The sequence below is a fragment of the Leptinotarsa decemlineata genome, unplaced genomic scaffold (genome assembly GCF_025532065.1).
Source record: "Leptinotarsa decemlineata unplaced genomic scaffold, Ldec_3_MD MMD2_tig00026330_RagTag_RagTag, whole genome shotgun sequence".
Lineage (NCBI taxonomy): Eukaryota > Metazoa > Arthropoda > Insecta > Coleoptera > Chrysomelidae > Leptinotarsa > Leptinotarsa decemlineata.
Genome location: NW_027412690.1, coordinates 3,026,941 through 3,050,385, shown reverse-complemented (window position 1 = coordinate 3,050,385; position 23,445 = coordinate 3,026,941). Strand labels below are relative to the sequence as shown.

Here is a 23,445-nt window from a genome sequence, read left to right as displayed (position 1 = left end):
TTCTATAGCTAGCATGTGAAATTAATTATACTTTTTTATATCTTATGCCTTTTATGAGTTACATGAAGGACCTACTGAAGCTCTTCCAAATTATCTTGTAATTTGAACATTGTTGATAATAATTTCTTTCTGGTAATAATGAATACTCTATTCTCTGGAAAATAATAATTTTGTTCTCTTTTATTAGGTGACTAAAATAATTTAAGTGAAATTCTACGAAAATTTTCAGAATTAGTCTAGACATGGTGTGGAAGATTGCGTTTCACGCGTTCTTTTCAATGTGCTTTTACTATTGCGTTGAACTATTCATACATATTTTGTATATGAAAGCTCTGCCTAATGTGTTTGGCAATGGAATCAGTCTGAGAACATCTCCGTTTTATTGTTTTCGTGACCCGAATCGCTTACATTGAGGCTGAATGTCTACGAAATATATCTTTAATCAATAATGGATGGTGTACTTGTCTCCATTGAAACTTTTCCTTTATATGTCATTAAAGTTGATTAGAATTTTATATGCGTTGGCCTTGGATATCTGCATTGAAATGTCCAACAAGATGAAATATCGAAACAATACAATCTTTAATGATCTGTTTAACATGGATTTAGTGAAGGTTATTTCATAATCAGATGAAATCGAATGAAACAATGACCAATGTTTAAGTACCATAAAATAAATACCACTACGAACTTTTTCAAAGATATTCCAAAACAAGTTTATGAAATAATTTCCATATCGTTTAATGTGTTTAATTTTTTGGTTTACTCTTTCAATGGAATTTTTCCATAAAAAAAAAGTAAGTGCGCATGCGTCAGTATGATCCATGTTTTTTGTACAGTTATTTGTGAAAAATTCATGTGGAGGAAATGAGAGTTTTTATAGACCTTCCCAATTTTGTAAAGCAATATATCTCCTCAAACAGATCATTAGAACACTCTATTTATGGTGCTGTATCCGTCCATTATGAAGTATTAAAAAGATCGCTAAAGTGACGTAGATGTTCGCAAATAGACAAAAAAGTAACCTGGTTGAAATGTTGGTTATCAATACATTGTTATTATTACAAATTGAAAATGAAGTACCAAGTAATTATTCGAAAGTTTCATCTTAATAAACAATGACAATTCATTGTCAATCTTTCAACATGTCACATGATGGACGAAATGAACAATTCTTGAATAATTTTAGTCTGGTTTATGTATATTGATGACAAAACCACTATGACTGACATGGCCATCTATTAGCGAATGTCCCAAACAGTAACTCAAACGACTAACAACAGATGGCAATAAACTTGTAGAGAAACTTAGCAACAGCTTTGTATATAGACAATGGCAACAGTGTTTGTCAGATATTTACATACATACACATAGACATAGAGAAAACATAAATTTCAAAACTGCAATAGGTCGTGCTTCAATATAGTTTCTTACAAAAAGATTTTCAAAAATATATATTTCATTAAAAGTATAACGGTATAACATTTCGTTATACAGATGAAACTCTACCAATGGAATTGAAGAATGGAAAGGAGTAATAAAGTGATTAAGTCCCATTAAAAAACGATTGAAGGAAGAAACTTCGGATCTTCCATTTTTTTTAAGAGAGGAAACCTACCTTTACGGTAATATTTCAATATTCAATTGATTATTGTTTTATAATTTCTAAATACTTCACTGTACTTAATATTTCACTTCTTTTTACATGATAATGTATCAAAATTCACTGCTTTTTTTATATATCATACTATCTTGTCCACATTTTATTTATGCAACGTAAGTATTTCAATTTCTGATATGATGGTATTATTTATAATGATGCCTAAATTTTTGTTTGTCACATGCAAACCGAAACTAGGTTTATGGCTCTCATATGTTTGAGTATGTATGAGTACCATGAAATATAAAGAATAGCATATAAAATCAGCAGAGTAATAGAGTAGTATATATATACCATAGATATATAAACAAGAGATATACAAACAGTGATACATTCATATAATAATAATAATAAAAAAAAGCATATACTGTAGAATTCTAATAGAATTGGTAGTGTGCAGAGAGTTGAAACACAGTATTTCACTTATGGGTTGAAATTAGATTCTAGTTCGACTTGCATAGAAAATAGCTTGTTACGAATTATATACTTGAAGCGTCCAAATGAAACAACAAAAACATCACATTCTGAATATAATAATAATAATAATAATATTTTATTGGTTCTTCTGGATCATAACTCAATGATATAGAACAAGTCAGTGTAATATGATATAAATAAACTTATAAAAAAGAAAAAATTATGTACATATAGGACATGAACAGTTATGTAAAATTATATATTAAAACTTATAACTAGGTAAAATTATAATATATTAACAACCCTAGATGACAATCTCAATTCTTCAGTTATATTGATAAGTCATTTATAAACTCTTCAATGGAGTAGTAGGCTTTATCAATCAGAAAGTTTTTTAGGAACGGTTTAAATTTTCTTAGTGACATTTTTCTAACATGATTTGGCAATTTGTTAAATAGCCTGACACCCATGAAAATTGGACTTGATTCTGATCTAGCCAGTCTATGATTTGGTATTTCTAACAATGTTGAATTTCTTGTGCTGTAATTATTTTTGTTTAAGAAGGTAAAAGGTCGCTGATCCGATTTTACAAAAATTAACAGCTGGTACATATAAATGCATGGGAGAGTTAATATTCTTAAAACTTTGAATATATCTCTGCAGCTAGTACGTCTATTTACACTCTGAATGTTTCTGACAGCTCTCTTCTGTAAAATAAATACCCTTTGTGCCTCACGTGATAGGCCCCAAGCTACTATACTATATGAGATTGTTGAGTGTAATTGGGCATGATAGTACATGAGTACCACCGACTTATCTATAATTTTACTGAGTTGATAGATACAGTAACACATAGGCGTTATTTTTTTACATATTTCATTAATATGTTGATTCCATTTACAATCTTCAGTGAGAGTAAGTCCTAGAAATTTTATTGAATTCACCTGTTTCATTAAACCGTGCTGTGATTTTAACAGTAAACTGTGATCATGACCATTTGGGGCATAACTAAATCTTAGGAAGGATGATTTTTTATCATTGCAGATTAATTTATTGCTAGAAAACCAGTCCTGGGCTTTTAAAATTTCCCTGTGAGCCAAGTCTACTGTGGATGTAACATTCTTACCACTAACCAGTAGTGTTGTGTCATCCGCATACATTACAAAATTTCCTTCAAAGTCATTGACATAAATTATATAAAGTAGAGGTCCCAAAATAGAGCCTTGTGGTACTCCAATAGTATACTTTAAACGTTTAGATTGATACTGATCTATTTCAACGTATTGTGTTCGATTTTGGAGATAACTTTCAAACCATCTACGTGAGTTTCCCCTAAAACCATACTTTTCCAATTTGTCTAGTAGAATTCTGTGGTCTACAAGATCAAATGCCTTACTTAGATCTAAGAAAATACCCAGAGTTCGATTACCCATATCTAGACTATTACATAGCTCTTTTAGTAGTTTTATTATAGCTTGTGTTGTTGAACGTCCCTTTCTAAAACCAAATTGATTTTCATTGAATAGCTTATGAAGATCAAAGAATGAAACGACTGAATTTGACACCCATTTTTCATAAACCTTTGCAAAAGCACTGGGGACAGTAATGGGCCTGTAATTTTCAACTTGAGTTTTATTTCCATTTTTATGTATAGGTTTTATTTTTCCGATTTTTAAACTATCTGGGTAAATACCTTCTTCCAACGAGCAGTTGATGGCAAAAGTTAGTGGGCCTGCAATAAATGACGAACACTTTTTTAAAAGATTAGGACTTATTTCATCATTACCAGTAGATTGAGATGATTTTAGGTTTTTGATGATATCATTTATTTCTGGTTCTGTTGTTGGTTTAAATGAAAAAGTATAAGGATTGAAGTATCTAAGTGTGGGTTCTTCTGATGATTCTTCAACATTGCTAGCCAGTAGTGTGGGTATGGTATTAAAATATTCAACAAAGTGATTTGCTACATTCTGGGGTGCCTGTACAATATTGTTATCAATTGTTAAGTGAATTGGTTCCAACCTCCTTTTTGATTTTTTGCCTGATCCTATAATAGTCCAGGCCGTTTTAGATTTATTTTTTGCGTTTGCAATTATGCCATTGTTATATTGCTTTTTTGATACATTCAGTAGATGTTTATATAACTTTTTATATTTTTTATAATATTCTTTGGTATCATCATTTCCGTTTAAGGTTAGCGTATACAGATATTTTAATTTCTCTCCAGAAATGAGTAAACCTTTAGTTAACCATGGTTTTCTTTTATATGATGCCTGTTTTTCTTTTACTTTTTTTAGAGGAAAAGCAATGTCGAAGTAATATTTAAAAGTTCGAAAAAAGATCTCAAATTTTTCGTTTGCATTACCCCCACACATATACATATCATTCCAATCTTCCTGCCTCAAAAATGAGATAAAGTGTTCAATATTAAATTTATTATTAAGGTCTCTAAATTGCTGTCGAGGTTTTGTTTCTGTAATTTCATGTGAGTTGGTATCAATATAGATCAGTTGAGCATTTTGATGATCACTAAAATAATTATCTACTACTGTACTCTTATATAATTCATAGTGAATGTTTGTGCAGATGTTATCCAGGCAATTATTTCCTCTTGTTGGGGTATTAATGGTTGGTATGATATTATAAGAAGTTAGCAGATCTGTTAATAAGTTGAGGTTTTTCGATTCATTGAGAAAATTGATATTAAAATCTCCACATAATATTACCTTATAGTTTTTGAATTTTACCATTAAATTTCGGAGCAGTTCCTCAAGATTTTTGATAAAAATGTCAAAGTTTCCGTTTGGGCTTCTGTAAACTGTTATAACTAGGCTATTTAACATGCCTTTGCCAAGTGTACCTGCCTTACATCTGATTGCTGTCACCTCTAAATCCATTTCGACAGAATTAGTTTTTACTATGTCAAAATTTATATTGTTTCTGACATATATAGCTACCCCTCCATGTATAGATTTATCCCTACAAAAAGAGTTTGCAATCTGGAAACCCTCTATTTTTAGAGATGATATACTATTGTCTCTGGCCCAGTGTTCTGATACACAAAATATGTCGCAATTATTGTCTTCTAAAAAAATTTCAAAATCTAACAATTTGTTACTGAACCCTTGTACATTTTGATGAATCAAAGTAAAAACCTTTGAAGTGGATAAATTGACAATGTTTCTGTTTTTATGAGGTAATGTTGTTGAAGTGTATTTGCTGACTAATATGTTTGATGTGATTCTTGGAACTTCGTCTATGGATGGTGTTCTTGGTCCTGGAGATGATATAAAAAATTATCTTCAGTATTGAATTTCCTGGTTTCGATGTCTTTTAATTCTGTAGCAAGTGAGATCTGACTATATTCTTGGACTTCCCTATCTGATGATTCAAGTACTATTTCCTGGTGTATAGAATTACTGTTCATTTCCCTTGTTGAGATATCTTTCTGTTCAAGAAGACCTGATATCAATTTACAGACATACCACTTTCCAATTCTTTTAATATTTCTACCGTCTCGCTGGTAGTTCCTTTTTTGTAGCACATTATTACACTCCACTATATTTGATTTTAGGTTAATATTGAGAGATTCCTTTAGAAGAGCTAGGTTATTTCTGTATATTCTATCATTAATAATATCTTTCGCCTCAAGTCTGTAGGGCTGTGTAATAATTAGGAAATTTGTATAACTTAATGTTCGAGAGACATGTCTCACTGGAAATTTGTGCGTGTTGTTCGGCCAGATAATAACAACGTCAGTTTTTGTGAAATCCTTGCTATTATTTATTGCGGTTGTTATAAGTTCACTTTCTGTACAGTTAGGCTTCAGAAATGACTCTATTACGTACTTGTCATTTAATTGTCTTCTGAAGAAATCTGCCATGTCTCGTCCAAAATTCCCAGCAATAAACAGGATTCTCTTCTTTAAATTAATTTTTCTTATATTTACTGCCTCCGAACTTCGTATTTGTTTGCTCTTCTCCTTCGTCATTTCACTTCTACGATCTCTCTTTACATTTTCTTTAGAAACCGAAGTATCGGAATACATTGTTTTTGTTTTGGCTACGCCACTGAATTCCCATAGGGATGAGTCAGTAGAAATTCCTTTATTTACTGTTTTTACCTGGCTATCTGTTTGAGTGTCTACATTTTTTGTTGGTTTGTTTTTTACTTTCTCAATTTGCTTTTTTAGTTCTGCTATTATATTTTCCTGCTGTTGAAGTAAATTATTCATTTCTGTTTCATTTCTCATGACCTCTTCAACAAATATTTCATGTTGTTTCTTTAATTCCTTAATATGCTTATTTTTCATTTCATTGTCCTCACCTAAATCAAGGATTGTTTTCTCTAAAACACTGTGTTCTGTGTCCTGGTTAGATTCATCAAAGGTTTGTTCAGAACAACATATTATCTTATTTCCCAATAACCTCTTCAACTTTCTGTACCTTGGTAGGCAGCTTTTGTGGAAAACACTATTACATTTTGTGCAAATATAGTGAATGAATGGCTTATTTTTACAGCATTTAAAGATAGATACTTCTTCACTTGCGGCCATCTTGAATTATATAGAAACTATTATAAATTTTACAGATGTTATAAACTGGAGATTTTATTAACACATTGAATCTAGTTGAGATAACAAATCAGGGCAGTCGACCAGATTATGAATCAATTTATAAATGAAGATACAGGCATAATATGTTCTTCTGTTTTCCAAGTTTAGGAGGGCAAATCTATTTAGCAACACTCTATTATTAATTCCTTGGGATGGGTGAGCTCCATCCAGTTTGTAAGCCATGTATTTCATAAATATTCTTTGACAAGATTCGAGTTGCTGTATATGCACATTGTATATAGATGACTAGATTGGGGAGCCATATTCCAGACGAGATCAGACATATGCATTAAAAAGTGTTATAAAACATTATTGGTTTTGAAAGTCTCTACACGTCCTGAAGAAAGATAAGGCCAAGCATTTTTTGCAGAAGATGTGATTTGATTAATTTGTGACATGAAGCTAAGTTTCTTATCGAATATAATGCCCATATCTTTAGTTTCTGTACTTTGTTCTAAAGTGACATCATTTATTGCATAGTCAAACTGAGTATTGTTGTGCTTGAGAGTGTATTTCATAAATTTATATTTTTGAATATTCAGTGGAAGCTTGTTTAGTATGCACCATTCATGTATCGAATTAACTTCATTTTGCAAAATAAGACAGTCCTCGGTTGATTTCATGGGTCTGAAAATCTTCAAGTCAGCAGAGAGTAATATGTTACTAGATATATTTGAAACAATATCATTTATAAATGAAGAAAATAGTAGAGGAGCTAGATTACTTCCTTGAGGAGCACCACTAGTTGAAGTGAATTCTTTTGATTTGTGTACTTTGTATTCTACAAATAGCGTAAGATTCTGAAGATAATACTGTAGTAAATTCAACAGTTGACTATCGAAACCAACAGAAAAAAGTTTATTCAGTAGAATTTGTTGGTTCAATCTATCAAAGGCTTTTGAGAAATAGTGTTCCAGTGACATTATTAAGTCACCATAAAAAAAATTAAAGTCAAACAAGTTGAATTTCTTATTATTTGTTTTAGAATCATTGTTTGATCAATAGGAACTTGTTCTAATCTGTAACATTGTCAAAAAAATCAAGAATTGTTCCCCTCGCTCAGTTTGTTTGAATTTGGAACGGTGATTTTTCAAACGTGCGGACGGGCGTTGTCGTGATGCAGGATTGAACCTTTTCTAATGACCAGTGTCGGTTACGCTGGTACATTTCATAGATTTCATCACAATAGGAGTCTACTGTGATGGTTTGGTCCTGTTGCAGTAAATAATAGTGAATCACAGCAGCCGCTTTTCGAGCTGTCCAACATAGGACCTTTCCAAATACATTTCATACCATCAAAAACCACACGGGAGCTGACGCCCAGTTTTTCCGTTCCCAAGTACTGTAGATAGTAGATATATTTATTTGATCATGTTATGTATAAAACACATTTATGACAAGTCAGACAAACAAATAGGTGCAAGGTATAAAGATTTTATATAAAATTAAAAGTAAAAGTTTGTAACAAGTTTACAGGGTACATTATAACATATTAACAAATGAGTGTGGAGGTTATGCGAGCATCTTCCTTGCGTCAAAAGTGTGTATACGCACATGTTCTTAGTATAAAAAAAACAGCATAACAGTTATGCTTGAAGAAGCTATTGTATAGCGAAACACGTGTCGCGGTTTTTGTAAAACCCTTATAGTTAAAATCATAGAATAAACTCTATTTATTAGTTTTTTGAATATGGATTTTCATCAAGTATCGGCCAGTTCTATTCAATTGTTCTTAGTATTCTGAAGTGGATTAAAAACAGTTTTTTTTCAATATTTTTTTATAACTTTTTTAAAACAAAACATATTCATATTTTTAATATTGGCAGGAAGTGCATTATACAATTCAAAACCATAGGAGTTTTTTTGTAATTTCATCAGCCTGAAACGTTGAGGTCTAATAAAATTGCTGTTACATGTATCATGATTGTGTGAACTGGATTGCTTGAAAAACAAGGGGGCCCTTTTGTGAATACCTAATAGGCTTAAGTAAACATACAAAGAAGGCACCGACATAATTTCATGAGTGATGAATGATTCACGGCAAGAATCCCTAAAACCGATTCCAGCAAGAATTCTCAGACCTTTAATCTGTAATATAAAAATGCATTGGGCATCATTAGAATTACCCCCAAAGTAGAATACCGTAAGAAATGTGAGACTGTATGAGCGAGCAAAATACTATTTTCAACGTAGTGAAATTTGTTATTGGTTTCAGCTGTCTAAGTAAAAATAAGGCAGTCGATAGCTTACTTTTCAAACTTGAAATGTGGCTTGACCAATTTTGCCTATTGTCCAGAGTAAAACACAATAATTTTACACACTGGATTCAGGTAATGGCAGAGCCATAGGAACAATCATGTTTTGTGATTTTTCCTTATTCATCATGAGTTTGTTGACACTGAACCAGTGCTTCGCTTTTTCTTATATTTCCATAGACTTATCAGCAAGAGCTGAATAATTCATAGTATATGAAGAATGTATCGTCATCAAATAGTACACTGTGACATGGCTTCATATAGTTGTAAAAATCATTGATGTAAATAACAAACAAAAGGGGGCCCAAAACCGAACCCTGCGGTACACCTAGGTCAATCGGCCTCAGAAAATGTATTGTTATAAAAAACTCTCTGGAAACGATTTATCAGGTGAGTTTCAATCAAACCCAATGGAGTACCTCTTACACCATAATATGACAGTTTTTCGAGTAAAATGCTGTGGGAAACACAGTCAAAGGTCTTTGACAGGTCGACCACCTCGGAAGTCATCTTCGGGGATAAAATCTTCAGAATGAAATTTCGCAAAAAAACGTCGAACAGTTTGATCACACAAATCGCGGTCAATAACGGTTATAATGTAGTTATTAAGGACTCCATTCTTTACAAAAAACTACAAAAGCAACCCATGGACCAGGTCTACCCAAACTCACGATAACGTCAGTTATATAGGACACTGTCATATTGGGGTGAACCAACCAATATTACCCGTTTTTTAAAGAAAGAATACGTAAACCTAGCTCACAGAACGAATAAATAGTCTAAGTGAATTCATTAAAAACAATAAAGACAAAACTTCGGTGTCAGATAGATCAGGACTATGGAGTATCAAAACTGACTTGTGGCTCTTGCCCAAAACTGTATATTGACCAAACAGGGAAAACTTTTTCCCAAAGAATTAAAGACCATAGAAGTAGTTTTGTAAATAGTAAAATCAACTCCACATTTGCAAACCACCTTTTGGCAGAAGGGCATGAGTTCAATTATGAATACGTGTTACATTAAGAAGAGAAGAGTTTGAAACTCAATCTTCTAGAATGTTTAAAAATCAGTAGATTCAGGAATTTGGGTAATATACTGAATGATCAATTAGAGTTGAATAACTTTCCGTTACTAAAGCATTGAATATGTAGAATATAGCTATTAAAGACACGCCCAAAGAAGCCATTGTATGGCGAAACACGTGTTGCGTTTTTGTAAAATTGTTTAGTGAAAATCTCACAATAAAGTATTTTATTAATACGTCGAACAGTGCGTTTAAGAAGCAGATCAAACTGGCAGTTTGGTCTTCCTCTTGAAGATGATCACTTGGTGATCGAAACACGTATCTTGAAGATGATCACTTCGTTATGGAAACACGTGTTGAGCTGTTGAAATAACGCTTTGGTGTTGGGAAAAAACTCCAGTAATATTCCTTTTTACACCAAAAGTTCCAAACAGTGGATCACAAGAGTTGATTTTCAGTAACTCAATTACATCTGTAGTTTTTAAATATTTTGGAATGGATAAAAATTATGTTTCTATTACATTTCTCTATTACAAGTAATATTTTAGAACGTCTTATTTGTTGTAGAGTCTTCAGAACATAATTAAATTTGTAAGTGTGTGAATTTTATATTTTTCAACAGATTTTACAACCAAGATATTTCTCTCACTCAGCAGATAGTATCATAATATAGAAGAGGGGTTGGGTGAGAGACCATAATGAAAGCCAAATTTTGAATATTTTTTATTAAGGAAGAACAACATATATAAATTTCTGTACATAATTTACCATTATATACAAAACAATAAGAATACATACAATTCTTTGGTGACATAAACAAAATAATCATAAAATAATCAAAATATAACAAAAAGAGAGAACAAGTCTCGTCACAAATCATCTCAATATCGACAAAGCAGACGAAAACGCGCTCATAGTTATTCCATTTAAAATTCATACTAGGTACAAACATATTAATTTACTCTCGGTTACAGTTAATGATCACATTTGTTATGACTACAGTCGATAGACTTGTCCATCAAAAATCTCAAGAATTGTTCGAAGCAGCAATTCACAGAATGGTATCACAACATATTTACTCAAAAGAAAGAAATAAAATATATACAATTCACAAAAATTGTATGGTAGCAAGAACTGGTTTTTATGATCTGTGTAGGTTTTTATTTTATAGAAACTTATTTCCTTATTTTAAAATAAATCATACTTTAAACAATAATTTCAAGTTGAAATACCTACACATCATAGGAGCAGTTATTTCACTATTAATTCCATGTTTTTTCTCCAAACAAAATAAACCAAGTTCCAAGATCCAAAGTTTTGCACAAAATCATATTCTAGAAACTTATTACCCGAGGCAAATTTAAAGGCTCGGACAAATATTTGAAAGCTGATCATGAATGTGAAGTTAAAAATTGACCTTCACTGTTGGAGATTTTACCATGAAAGTTCTAAAATGTCAAACCCGATCATTTCGAAGGCTAGGTTTTGGAAATGAAATCTCGTGAAATAGGACTTCTTTTGATAGCATGCTGAATCCTAATTTTTCATTATGATTTTCTCTGAAAAAATTTTCAATTACACATATAATATGTGAATAAAAGTATTAGTCTATTGAAGACAGACAATGTATGTACACAAAAAAATATTTGTATTGTGGTTAACCTCATTTGATGATACAAAAAAATCACACAAGCAATAATGATTATTCATGAAATATGAATGTAAGAAGGAATACTTGAAATATGATCAATTCCTGATGAATATTTTCAAGGCAAAGAACATGGATAACTTGCTTATAACTTTCCATTAAAAAAAAAAACTCACAAAATTCATACAAAACAACAAATCTTTCAACAACTAAAATGTTTATATTCTCCGGAAAAAGATCTGAAAGAAAATCATAGGTATCAAAGATTTCGAAAATTTTGCTGGACAAGCCTACCTCATTTCAAAAACAGTGCAAAATTGTGATTCCTGTACTAGTCAATCGAAATGATAAGTACACAAGTGCATAAAGAGTGAGATTATTTGAAAAAGTCTGATTGTTCCACTGCAGTTTAACATTACTCGTAACAGCCTATTTCGAAAATAAATTTTGACCCAGTCATCCACAGTAAGTTTCAAGAAATCTTTTCAATTAACTGAAACTCACTGATAATTACTTGTGAAAGAAATTCCAAATTTCTAATTTTATCAGTCGCATTGGTTGTAATATCAATAATTGAAAGAAGCGTCCAGGTAGAAAACATCGTAATAAGTAAATGGATACAATAGTATATAGGAATAGACAGCCCAAACATTGCAGAATTGAGGAATCGGTGATAATTGACATTTATTTATCGATTAAAATTTAATCTCAATATTTTCATGTGCACTGATTCTAGTTATTCATCAATTTTTTTGTTACCTTGAAGCATGTTCAGTTATGGTCAATTTCAAAGAAAAAAATCAATGACACAAAAGTATCACTCACACACATTTTTTTGGGTTCACGAAATATTTTCTTTGAAACATGAATTCATTTCAAAAACCCATTTCTGTTATTAGATCAAACTAATTGAATGAATTTTTGAAAATTGTTAATATCTTGAGAAGTTTACTGAATTTTTGACTTGATGTTTTCTCTTTTTTTTTTGTTTGTAAAAATTATTAGTCTAGTGACAGGTTTTCTTGGACAATGAGTACTGTGAAACATTTTCCACACAAAAAGTTGAGCTGTTATTGAACAGTTTTAGATAATTTTGATTTTTTTTTTGATAATTCAAAGCTTGAAAAACATTGCGAACATTTATAACTTGTGAAAAGTTGATGAATGTCATTGAGAAATTGAAAAATATATTTGCAAAAACCTGATACTATTGTTTGTCCTGAGTGCATCAAACGTCAATTATTGCTGATTTCAAAAAGGATGGTGAAAACAACTCACTCAAAACGTCCACACGATTGAAAAAGTAACTCTGCTCAAAGATTCAACGACATTCAAATCTGGACAATTATACAATAATGACAAAAAACATCGAAACCTACACAAACTTAACCTCCCTCGAATCATCCGCGCGCCTATTACGACGTTTCTACCCTGGATATCCGCCATTAGAATCCTTTACCCCTAGAGAACGCTAGACGGCAACTTATCATATTGAGACGCAGGTTGACTCCCTTTCCTACGTGGTATCGTCCCACTAATTGACACCGAAGACACTTCAGGGCAGCCGTACGAGAGGAGAAGTTCTACTAGGGACTTGCATGTAGCCGCAGAGATTTCAAGGTTGAGACTGTTGGTCGATTGGGACTTGGCCGTTGCTATGCTGGCTGCAGCCTTGGCGTATGCAAGGCATGTTCTTCCATCTTGATCGACACATTTGACGTCTGCATTGTGCTGAAATTAAAATAATAATATTTATTTGCAGTCGACACAAAAATATTTTATGAGTTGTAGTTTCGGAGCTTAAACTCGAATTCACAAAAATCCCATTGTACCATATTTTCAAGAAATATTCATTGCAAACTTATTTCAATGAGTATGTAGTTTACAATAACCATGTCAATGACTTAGGTAGTCCATGTTGACATAAGTGGTAAATTCACATGTTTCGCTAACGACACCACTATCCTCTGGCGTAGCAATACCACCTCAATTTTACTTGATCAAATCCAAATTCCAATCTTTCATCATTCAACATCGACAAAACAAATGTGGTCACGTTTAGATGTAACATAGGGAAAGTACACTTGGAAAATTTAAAAATTGAAAGTTTGGAGAAAAACAAATTTTTAGGGCTCTTCATTGATGAAAATCTAAAATTTGAATACCATGTCGACTACTTGTAAAGGAACGGGTTTTGCTCTCAGGGTTTTTCGTGGATGGTCAGGGAAAATCAAGACTGCTGCTCTTGTAATATGGAACTTTTACTGAGTCGGAGTGAAATGAGTGATCAATACAGACATCAATAATGGTTGGTTATTCGGGAACATACAGCTAAAATAAGATGCAGGCACGAGTCGCCACAATACAAGTATTATTTAACCTTTCAGGCCCCAGGCAAATTATATTAAACTGAATAACGCGTATGTAACAATAAAACCACAGACTTTTACTTCGTTTCAACAAATCCCTCTCTGCGAACGCCATTCAATAAAATAGTTTCCGATATAAAAACGGTGGCGGTTTTTCTGTACATTCCAATAGATGCGAGGTTTTTAGGGATACCGAGGATCACTGTGACAAGCAACCCATCATACAAATATATAAAGGATGTTTAAAAATATATGTTAACGGAGTAAACGTAAAATAACTCAAAAGAAAAATACCCGTGTTTTGCTACAGACTTATGTAAAAGACTAGCAGCAGGGTGTCATGCAGTGGTAGCTGTTGCAAGAAAGTTAGACACTTTACAAGATCAGTTTATTTTGCACAAATTGAGTCCTATTTACGTTATGGAATTTGTTTCTGGGGAAATTGTGCACAATTTCGTTTCAATATGGTATTCTCTCTACAAAAAAGATCCATCAGATATCTATATGCAAGGCTAGCTACAGGCATTCATGCCGCCTATTATTTGTGAACAAAAAATTCTGACCTTAGTATGTCTTTTCATTTAGGAACGAAACAGTGTGTTTTATCAACAAAAAATATCAAAATCAATTTAATACCACCTCAACTTATAATACACGTCAGTAATACTTCATTTCCCCTTCCCATTAATTTATCGCAAATATATATAATGAAAATAAATTCAGAAAGAAAGTAAAAGAATTCCTTGTTGGGAGGCCCTATTATAGTGTGGACAAATTCTACCAAGGCTCTATCGAGTAATTGGCATGTAACTTTGTGTAAACAAGTTATTGAAATCAACACGAAATAGCTATCAATGTTCATTACTTAGCATTATTTATTTACATTTACTTAATATTCATATATTCATGTACTTATTATATTTGTATCTCTTCAGCTGTTAATTCAATGTCCCATATACAGGTTTTACTTTACTTGACTTTGCCAATAAGATGTTGAGATCTTGGGTAATAAAGCATATTTTGATTTGATCTGAATCCATAACTACTATAAAATGATTAGGGATCAGATGCCTGAAAATGTGAAAAATGCTGTGAACTTGTAAATACTTACCCAGATGAGCAACTGTGCCACAGCCAAATTTCCCATTGCGCACGCCAAATGCAGAGGCGTCCTCAGATCTCTTGGTCCCACCGTCGTATTCATTTCCTGAACATTTGCTCGAGCCAGCACTGTGATGATTCCTTTTATATTCGAAGCACAAACTGAATCTAGAATAGTAACCGTTTTTTTATCAATAATTTACTTGAAAAAGTAAGTACTCAATAAAATATTTTTATAATACACAAAATTGAGCAACAAAACGAAATCAAAACTAGGTATGAAACTAATTGTTTCTCATGTGACTTGAAGTCAGTGAAAATTTCCGTAAGTGAACTGCTCCAACGTGGGGCACTAAACAAATAACTGAATAAGAAATATCTCACCTATGAGCTGTTGACCTAATGGTACAGTATTGTTAGGGGGCGGTAAAAATTCCTTGTTCTCGTATTTAGCTCGTATCCATCTTTCTCTTTCTTCTCGACTAGACGTGGGATTCGGTTTTGTTCTATTCTGGATCTGACACTCCCATACAGAGTTTGCCAAGCAGTTACCTATAGCTAGCATCACCGCCAAGTTTCCAGGCCTGTTAAAAATTAATGGAAAATGACAATGAAATGAATACAGTTTTCAATGATTTGAGGTCGAAGATATACATTTTTAGCTACAGGAAAACTTGAAATGCGTACATAAATTCATATTGCCTGTGTGAAAAAAAATGACTGTCTAGATATAAATATAATATAATAATAATAAAGTTGAGTAACCAAAACTATTCAAATCTAGAGATTTCCGACCAATAAAAAAATTCACAGAAACACTTACTGATACCGAGGTGAAAAATATAATTTTGAGGTTACAAAGACAATTGTAAAAAACCATTGAATTTCCCAATTTTCGCCTTCCCAAAGATATATATAGGAAAAAAATATATTCAAATGACTTCATATTTTGAAGTTGAAGTTCAGTAAGGAATAGAAAACTATTCTTTTGAAAGACATTTCTAGTGGAGAAGTCGATTTTTGTTGCTCTTTTTGGGGTACTTAACCTACCACAATATAAAAAAAAAACACACAGCTGAATCAATAGAGAATCTTCTGAAGTGTAATAAAGAGTCAACCATAAAGTTGATCCAAAAAGTTATTGCGTAATATAAACCACTGGAAAGTTTAATTAATCATGAACTTTTTTCTTGTGAAAAGTTACATTGGTCAAACTTCATGACCCCTAGATGTATGAATGAAGGAACTTCGTGAGAAGACAGTTAGCAAAATCAGGGATAGCGGAACATATTGAAAAACTCACAAGATGAAACGAAGTGAAAAAAATTATCACCAAAAAACCTCACAAACGAATGAGAAAACTTAAAGAATCTGCATGTATTCTTTCAGCAGGTAACAAGTGTATTCCATATAGCTCTGTGGAAATGGTTCAAAACAGAAATATGAACCTAAACTGAATATTTTGGAAAGCATCCTGCATGTGTGTTCATATAGGGTTCTGAGTGTGACATTTGGACATTTTATCGTTTTGACGTTTTTCGAAGGAAGTATACTTGTTTTCGTCTGAGATGTTTTTCACAATTGAATTTGTTAGCAGGTTCTCTATTGATTTAGCTTCTTTAATTTTTCAGATTTCATTACCTAAAAAAAAAGGCAACACCAAACAACTCTTAGCAATGCATATTTAAGAGATCTAAAGTTTTTTGATTTTTAATTCATTAAACAAATTGAATCTAACTTCATAATTTTTTTATGTTGAATAGAATTCATGAAAAATTTTGGTGGGATTCAAATCACTGTTAACTGAAGGAATAAATAATAAAAATCACTTACGGCCATTCGTCCAGATCCATCGATCGTACTCGGGAAATATGAGATCCTAAATTCCGGTGAATACCAGAACATTCTATACACATCAGTACACCTAAATTCAAACTAGCCCAATCAGGATCTGAAAGTGAAATATATTATATATTTGGTGAAGAAATTTTCATGCAGAATATAAATTTACAATTGTTATCAAAAATTATAACTGAATGAAAATACACTTACTTGGAGCATCACAGTCCACACAAAAACCGTTGCCGGGTACTCTCGCTTTGATCGACTGGATTGTAGAAGCTTCCACGGGGTTACTCTTCATTTTGGATGTCTCGTTTGACTGTAGAGAGTTCAAAATTTGTTGTTCGATCGCTGATACCCACTCGTCTCTTTCTTCTGGATTAGATGCGTCGAAGTGCCACTGCTTGTTGTCCAGAGAGACAATATAGAATTCGTTTGGTTCGGTGTCTGCAAAAAAAATTAGAAACTCATTGATTCAGATTGAAAGGTTCATTACACGAAAAAAAACTGCTTTTATATGAACATTGAATTATAATTTCGTGTAATTCAATGTTTATATGAAAGTAGTTGTATCGAGAGGGCTTTTTCTCCCAGTTTGTTCTTTGCATGATCTATACATCTTTGTAAAAAGTTTATTTTGAAATAAATTGCTTTTTTTCTGTCTTTGGACGACTCCTACATTTGTTTCTTTGGAGATGGAGAAGTAGAAAGCCAAAACTTTTTTTTTTTCACAAAAATCAATCTCTCTTGACTGAAGGTTCACCCTTTTCAATATTGATATACGATAGGTAATTATCTGTTTTACTGACGTCAACTTTAAGATATTTAACATTTCTTGAATGAGAGTGCATTCATTACAATGGAGAATGTTCCTCCTGACGAAAATCAAGTAGTTTTCATAAAAGAGCTCTAAAACAACGCATTTTAAACTTATCATTTCAACCTTTTTCTTTAAAAAATTATTTAAATACTTAAAAAAGAGGAATGAAATAATGCATTCAACATTTAAAGGGATTCGCTTCTATTTCACCATTTGGCAACATCAGTTATAGCTAATGAAGGACAATGAATCTGTTACCTGTATGAGACAAACAAAGATGACATATTTCAGAGGCGTGCTGTTCTGTTTACTTATGTTCCGAGTTCCGAGACATTCTGTGACATATGACATTTTGTGCAAATAACCTATCTTCCTCTATATAAATAAATAACAAAAAAACTGTTGTTTATGTGGCTTGTGGAGGTGGTATTGAACTATTATTTATATTTTGCCTTAATTGTTGATTTATAAAGATAATTTTCCTTTTTTAAAGTAGAATATCTAGGTACATATAAATTATTTCAACTTGATCTAGGCGCTGTTGCCAATATGTGAATTAGAAACAAATCCCTTTAAAAATTAAAACCCAACATTTGAAACATCAATTTGAATACTTTTCGAAGTGAATTTGAAAAACTCATGAATTAAACTCAACTTTATTTTGTTCAAACTTGCATTTGATGTAATAACCCAAATTGAGGAACGTTCCCCATTCTATATTGCAATTACAGCTCTATTTTGTAAATTTTTGGAAAATATTGCTCATCATTCAGGACAAACAGAATTGTAGTGCAATTGATCAAAATGTAATGCCATTACCAACTTTTGTATTGCGAATATTGAAAATTTGGAAACTTCATTATTCAATCTTACAACTACACATAATTTGATAAAATTGTTCAAAGTTTTCAGAGAAACAGCACAAAACTACCTGAAAGTTATTCTTACCGTCATACTCTGAATTTTTTACGCCACTACTTTTCACACGCCTGTGACGTTTTTTCACGTTAGGCGTTTCTGTTTTAGCAATCTCTCCGTTCAAAAACGAATTGCTGCTCGACAGAACCATTCCTTCGTCCCCGCTGGCTTGTTGCGCATACCTAGAACCAGGATCTTTGACCGCATCGTAAGCACTCAGAAGTGCTTTTTCAGTAGTTCGTTTATCCTTGCCTGAAATAGAAATAAGTCATACAATACAGATCTAGCACCGACTGGAAATTTGATGGCAAAATAAGATTCTGTGCATTCATGGGCAATGGACCGTTCTCTGACCTCTGTTATACAAATTTTTCTTACACCATGATGTTGGTAATATCTTTTACCTTACTTTCTCATGTTGAAAATGATTTGAATAATGACTGAAATCTTTCACCAATAGTTTTGAAATTCAAACTTAGTCAACAGTGGACAATTGGAGTTCCCAAAAAATCGATTTTTGAAAATAGGCAATTGGATGAAATCAGAGGCTAGAAGCATTTGCGTTCCAAGACAAAACTATTTTAATCTGTCGTAGATCTTATCAGTGGTACTTGGCTGGAATTACATCCATTCTCAAATTTCGAGAAACCTTAAACCCATACTCAAATAATGTTAATGTTATCTGGGAATAATAAAAAAATCTTGGTTAGTAACTAAATAGGTTGCATGGAAATGGATAATTTCAATATACTATATCATTACCTCTCCTCACTAGAGAAAGGAACCCTATATTCATGTATAAAACTCTAAAACTATTCATTACCAAACGTCAAATCAGAGCAGCATTTTTGAAAATGAAAAAACATTATTAAAATTACTAAATTATCTAAAATGCTGAATTAGAAAGCTACCTGTCTGTTATAAAAGTTCATGTAAGATATGGTACAAATAACAATAATGATAATGGATGCTTCATCAGGTCAATACTCCAGTCCACATTGCACTGATTGTTAAATCATTTTTGACCATGCATGAGATCCTGGTGTTGAAACATCCACCTTACTCAGCAGATATTGCCCCATGTGACTTTTTTATGCTTCCAAAAGTGAAGGAAGTAACGAAAAAACCAGGAAAAATAGGAAAAAGCGATTGAGACATAGAAGCTAGAAGTATGAGCTCTGTTGTAGATTGAAAAGCAAGCAATGTTCATGACACAAAATTGTGTGTTTGATAGATAGATAGATAGATAGATAGTTTGTGTTTCTAAGAATGAAGATTGTATCAGTCATCAGTTTTACGATTGAGAGAAGTAACAATTTTTAAAAGTGGCCATACATGGTGTTATATAAATAAATTCCTTCATTAAAACCGAATGTTAGGTGCCCCATGTCACTCGATTTCATAAATAATTTGAAAAACTGTAAAATAAATTTCTACCGATGTTGAAAAATACTCACTGATTAAAGAAAGGCCTCCAAGACCTTCGTTGATAGCACTGTGGCAGTGACCGCCAGCAACCGTTATGATTGACTTGGAACCTCTAGGTTTCTGCCCTGGGACTTTCACTGTGACATATTGCAAGGAAATTTCTTTGCCATGGACATCATCCATATAATCGTGAAGACTCGGATGGTAAGTGAGTCGACCATCATCGCACAGTGTAACATATTTTTTCTTCCACTCCTTGTTGAGAGGCTTGCTGCTCCTTTTATAAAGATAGCCTAGAAATAAGTTGCAATTGGAAAATTTGTTGGATGTTGATGAAAACAAATTTCGTTGGTTGATACATTAAAAGAGGTAAAATTGCACCTAGTAATGGTATGAAAAGTAATGTCCATTTTTGAATTCCCTATTGTTGAAAAAATAAAAAAATGCCTCTAATTAAAATCAGGAATCGTAAATCAGAGTCACTAAAATAATAACTTAACTTAGATAGACCTTAACTTAGACAGACCTTAACATAGACAGACAAACCCACTTTTAAATATAATCAATTTTCGAATTCCTAACTGAAAGATAATCCCAGTTAAATTTAATTTATATGAGACTTGAAGTTCCAACCTCTAATATTAACTTTGCTGAATAAAAAAATATAATTAGGCCTTACTGACATGAAATTTTATAGGTGGTTTGAGGTAGATGAGAATATCAGAATTCTTTTAATGTTTATTAAAATGATTATCAAATTTATTCAGTCGACACATGTGAGACAGATAGATATTTCTCTATAATTCTGGATTTGGAAATATTTATTGGAATCTATCGAGATAGATACATATTCAAAAAATATCACAGTACTTGAAAGTAGACGGGAATAATCCAAGAAAGTTTATGATTTCTGGAAGAAATAACTGATAAACAAAACCTTGCTGAAGTTTCACATCACAAAATTCAACAAAATGATGAAATGATTTGTTGGGTTTGAAAATTCATCAACTTATTTGAAATAGTGATAACAAACCGAAAAATGGAAAAGAAATGACATTCCACAGAAGCCAAATACCAACCGTCACTGTTTGGAGTTTAATCCTTGAATTATTTTTTTTTCTTTCACCATTATTCCTAATTGATGAGGTGTACATTTGATTAGTAAAATTCAAACTTATTTATATTTTATTATCTCAATTGTTATTACATAAATTTGAATTGTAATCATAAAAAACTTTGGACATTGCTTGTCACTCAGCAAAACAGCACATTATTTCAAAGGTTATTACAATGCACCCCATATTTTTCATTCAATAAGTGTTTATTCTCCATTTATCTACTTATTTTCATACTTCAATACATGAGACACGGTAACAATGAATGATGATGGAGATCTGTGGCCTTTAGATGTACCTAAATGAAATGAATAAAAAACACTTTTGTCTAAATACCACTGGTAGATTTTATTTATATGACTGGTTTCGGGTATAACCCCATTATCAAGTATAAAACAAGGTATAAAACATTGGTATTTAGACAAAAGTGTTTTTTATTCATTTCATTTAAGTGATTGTAATTAAGTGTAATATATTTTCGTGACAATTTGTGAAATATGGTTTTATTTGGAAATTGGAAAAACTACTTCAATTTGTGGTACTGTGTCATTTATTCTTGACAAAATATTGGTCTTTAAAACAAACATAGAACACCATGTCAATCATTATTCTGTTTGTGGATGCACAAGCAATGCCTAATGAGCACTGAGGAACATTTGAAGAAGTGAAATTCCTAACCTCTCATTTATAACTATAATACATTCATTTCCAATGCAAGTAAACACAGTTGAACGCGTGATCAGGGGATATGTTGATTCGTCATATGAATGGCATTCATTATAATTGAGTGTCTACTAACGCTCAATTAATATTGACTCATTGTAATCCTCTCCAATTCATGCTCAAGTAACAAGCAAGATACCTGGGAGTCACCACTGACAGGAAAGTAACGTTCAGGTCCTATGTCCGGCAGAGGATACGGGTGGCGAGATCCGCACGACAAAACCTCAATCCAATCATTTAACGAAGGAGTCTCCATGTGAAACTGCTTCTACTCAAGACCGTTGTACTTCCTATCATTCTGTATGCCTCCACTGCATGGCGCCAGTGCCCAGGGACATACAGACGCAGTATTCAGACGTTTATGAACTCCTGCTTGCAGGCGGCCGTAGATATATGCTCCAAGATATATGCCAAACAGATATCTCTACCGGGACCTGGATCTTAACATCCAGTATATAGACGCACTAATGAGAAACCACACCGAAAAAGTTTTTGAACGAATTCGAACACACGCCAGTCCAGCGTTGCGTTACCTACATGAAGCGTGAGAGGGATAAGCATAATAAGCCGACGACGAATCAGAACCAACGACCACACCCGAGAGTCACCGTCCGGCGGCTCCGGTAAGTATAGAAAATTTTTAGTACACAGATAACACACACAATTTACACTTACACTTGGCTCGTCTCCGGATAGGGAAGGGGAGGAGACCCCCATGCAAACACTACACACAGTGGTGTTACGTTCAATCAAAAACAACAGATAAGAAAGTAAAAGCACCTAAAGGCTGGCCTTCGACCAAAAAGAGGTCAAATGCCAATGTTACTGAAGTGCCTAGCAGCAAGTTGAGGTCCACTCAGGATTGGGCGGGGGAGGATGGAATAAGATTCTAGCTTCTGCACACAGTAACCGTGTGGGGAAGATTCTATCTCAGAGCACTCAACTTAAGAGGGGGCATGTATCTGTTCACCTTATCATTACTATGAAGATTACAATGAAGTTATACCTTGCTTTAGTGGTATGGCCCTGCCGCTACCGAAATCACCACCATTCTTCAACTTGTCGTCTCCCTTCTTTGACGGCGTGAACAGGTTGGACCGCCTGCGACTTTTCCTGGACGTCGTCGGCGTCGAATTTGGCGTCGGAAGGTCCTTGGGGTCCTTCGAGCTGTTCTGAGAGCTCTGCAGGTTGTCCAACGATTGCGGAGCTGCGAATTTGGCGATGTTATTGTTCTCCGTTTGGATAGTTTGAACCACGAGGCCCTGGGACGATCCGTGACTGCCGATGGTCGACGTGGACGAGTGCCACTTCTCGTCGGAAGACCTGTACACGGGGTCCTTCTCGATGTCGCGGTGGATGTGGTGGAGAGAGGATTTCAGGGTGTGGATCTGGCGGAGGTCGATCGGTTGAGTGTTCAACGACTCCTGGAAAATTAAAAATTTTAATGTTTTGACACAAAAAAAACTATTGTAAAAAATTATGGACTTTACTATTAAAACAACTCAAATTC

At 33.0% G+C, this 23,445-nt stretch overlaps 1 protein-coding gene and 1 long non-coding RNA gene across 5 annotated transcripts in view; both read right to left on the bottom strand.

The window, feature by feature from the left end:
* Positions 1–3,382: 3,382 nt before the first annotated feature.
* Positions 3,383–6,643, bottom strand: LOC141485684 (uncharacterized). Its single transcript, XR_012467348.1, has 2 exons — positions 3,864–6,643; positions 3,383–3,809 (listed from the first exon to the last, which is right to left on the bottom strand). It is a non-coding gene; the product is annotated as an uncharacterized lncRNA (long non-coding RNA).
* Positions 6,644–10,676: 4,033 nt separating this feature from the next.
* The window catches only part of CenG1A (Centaurin gamma 1A), a 146,359-nt gene continuing 133,590 nt past the window's right edge, over positions 10,677–23,445 (bottom strand). For all 4 annotated transcript variants that reach the window (XM_074182995.1, XM_074182993.1, XM_074182994.1 and 1 more), the window contains 8 exons: positions 22,942–23,359; positions 20,127–20,390; positions 18,700–18,921; positions 17,142–17,378; positions 16,923–17,040; positions 15,474–15,673; positions 15,100–15,257; positions 10,677–13,350 (listed from right to left, as the gene is read on the bottom strand). In XM_074182995.1, coding sequence (XP_074039096.1) covers positions 13,081–13,350; positions 15,100–15,257; positions 15,474–15,673; positions 16,923–17,040; positions 17,142–17,378; positions 18,700–18,921; positions 20,127–20,390; positions 22,942–23,359 — 1,887 coding nt within the window. In that variant the 3' untranslated portion in view covers positions 10,677–13,080. The remainder of the gene's footprint in view (positions 13,351–15,099; positions 15,258–15,473; positions 15,674–16,922; positions 17,041–17,141; positions 17,379–18,699; positions 18,922–20,126; positions 20,391–22,941; positions 23,360–23,445) is intronic.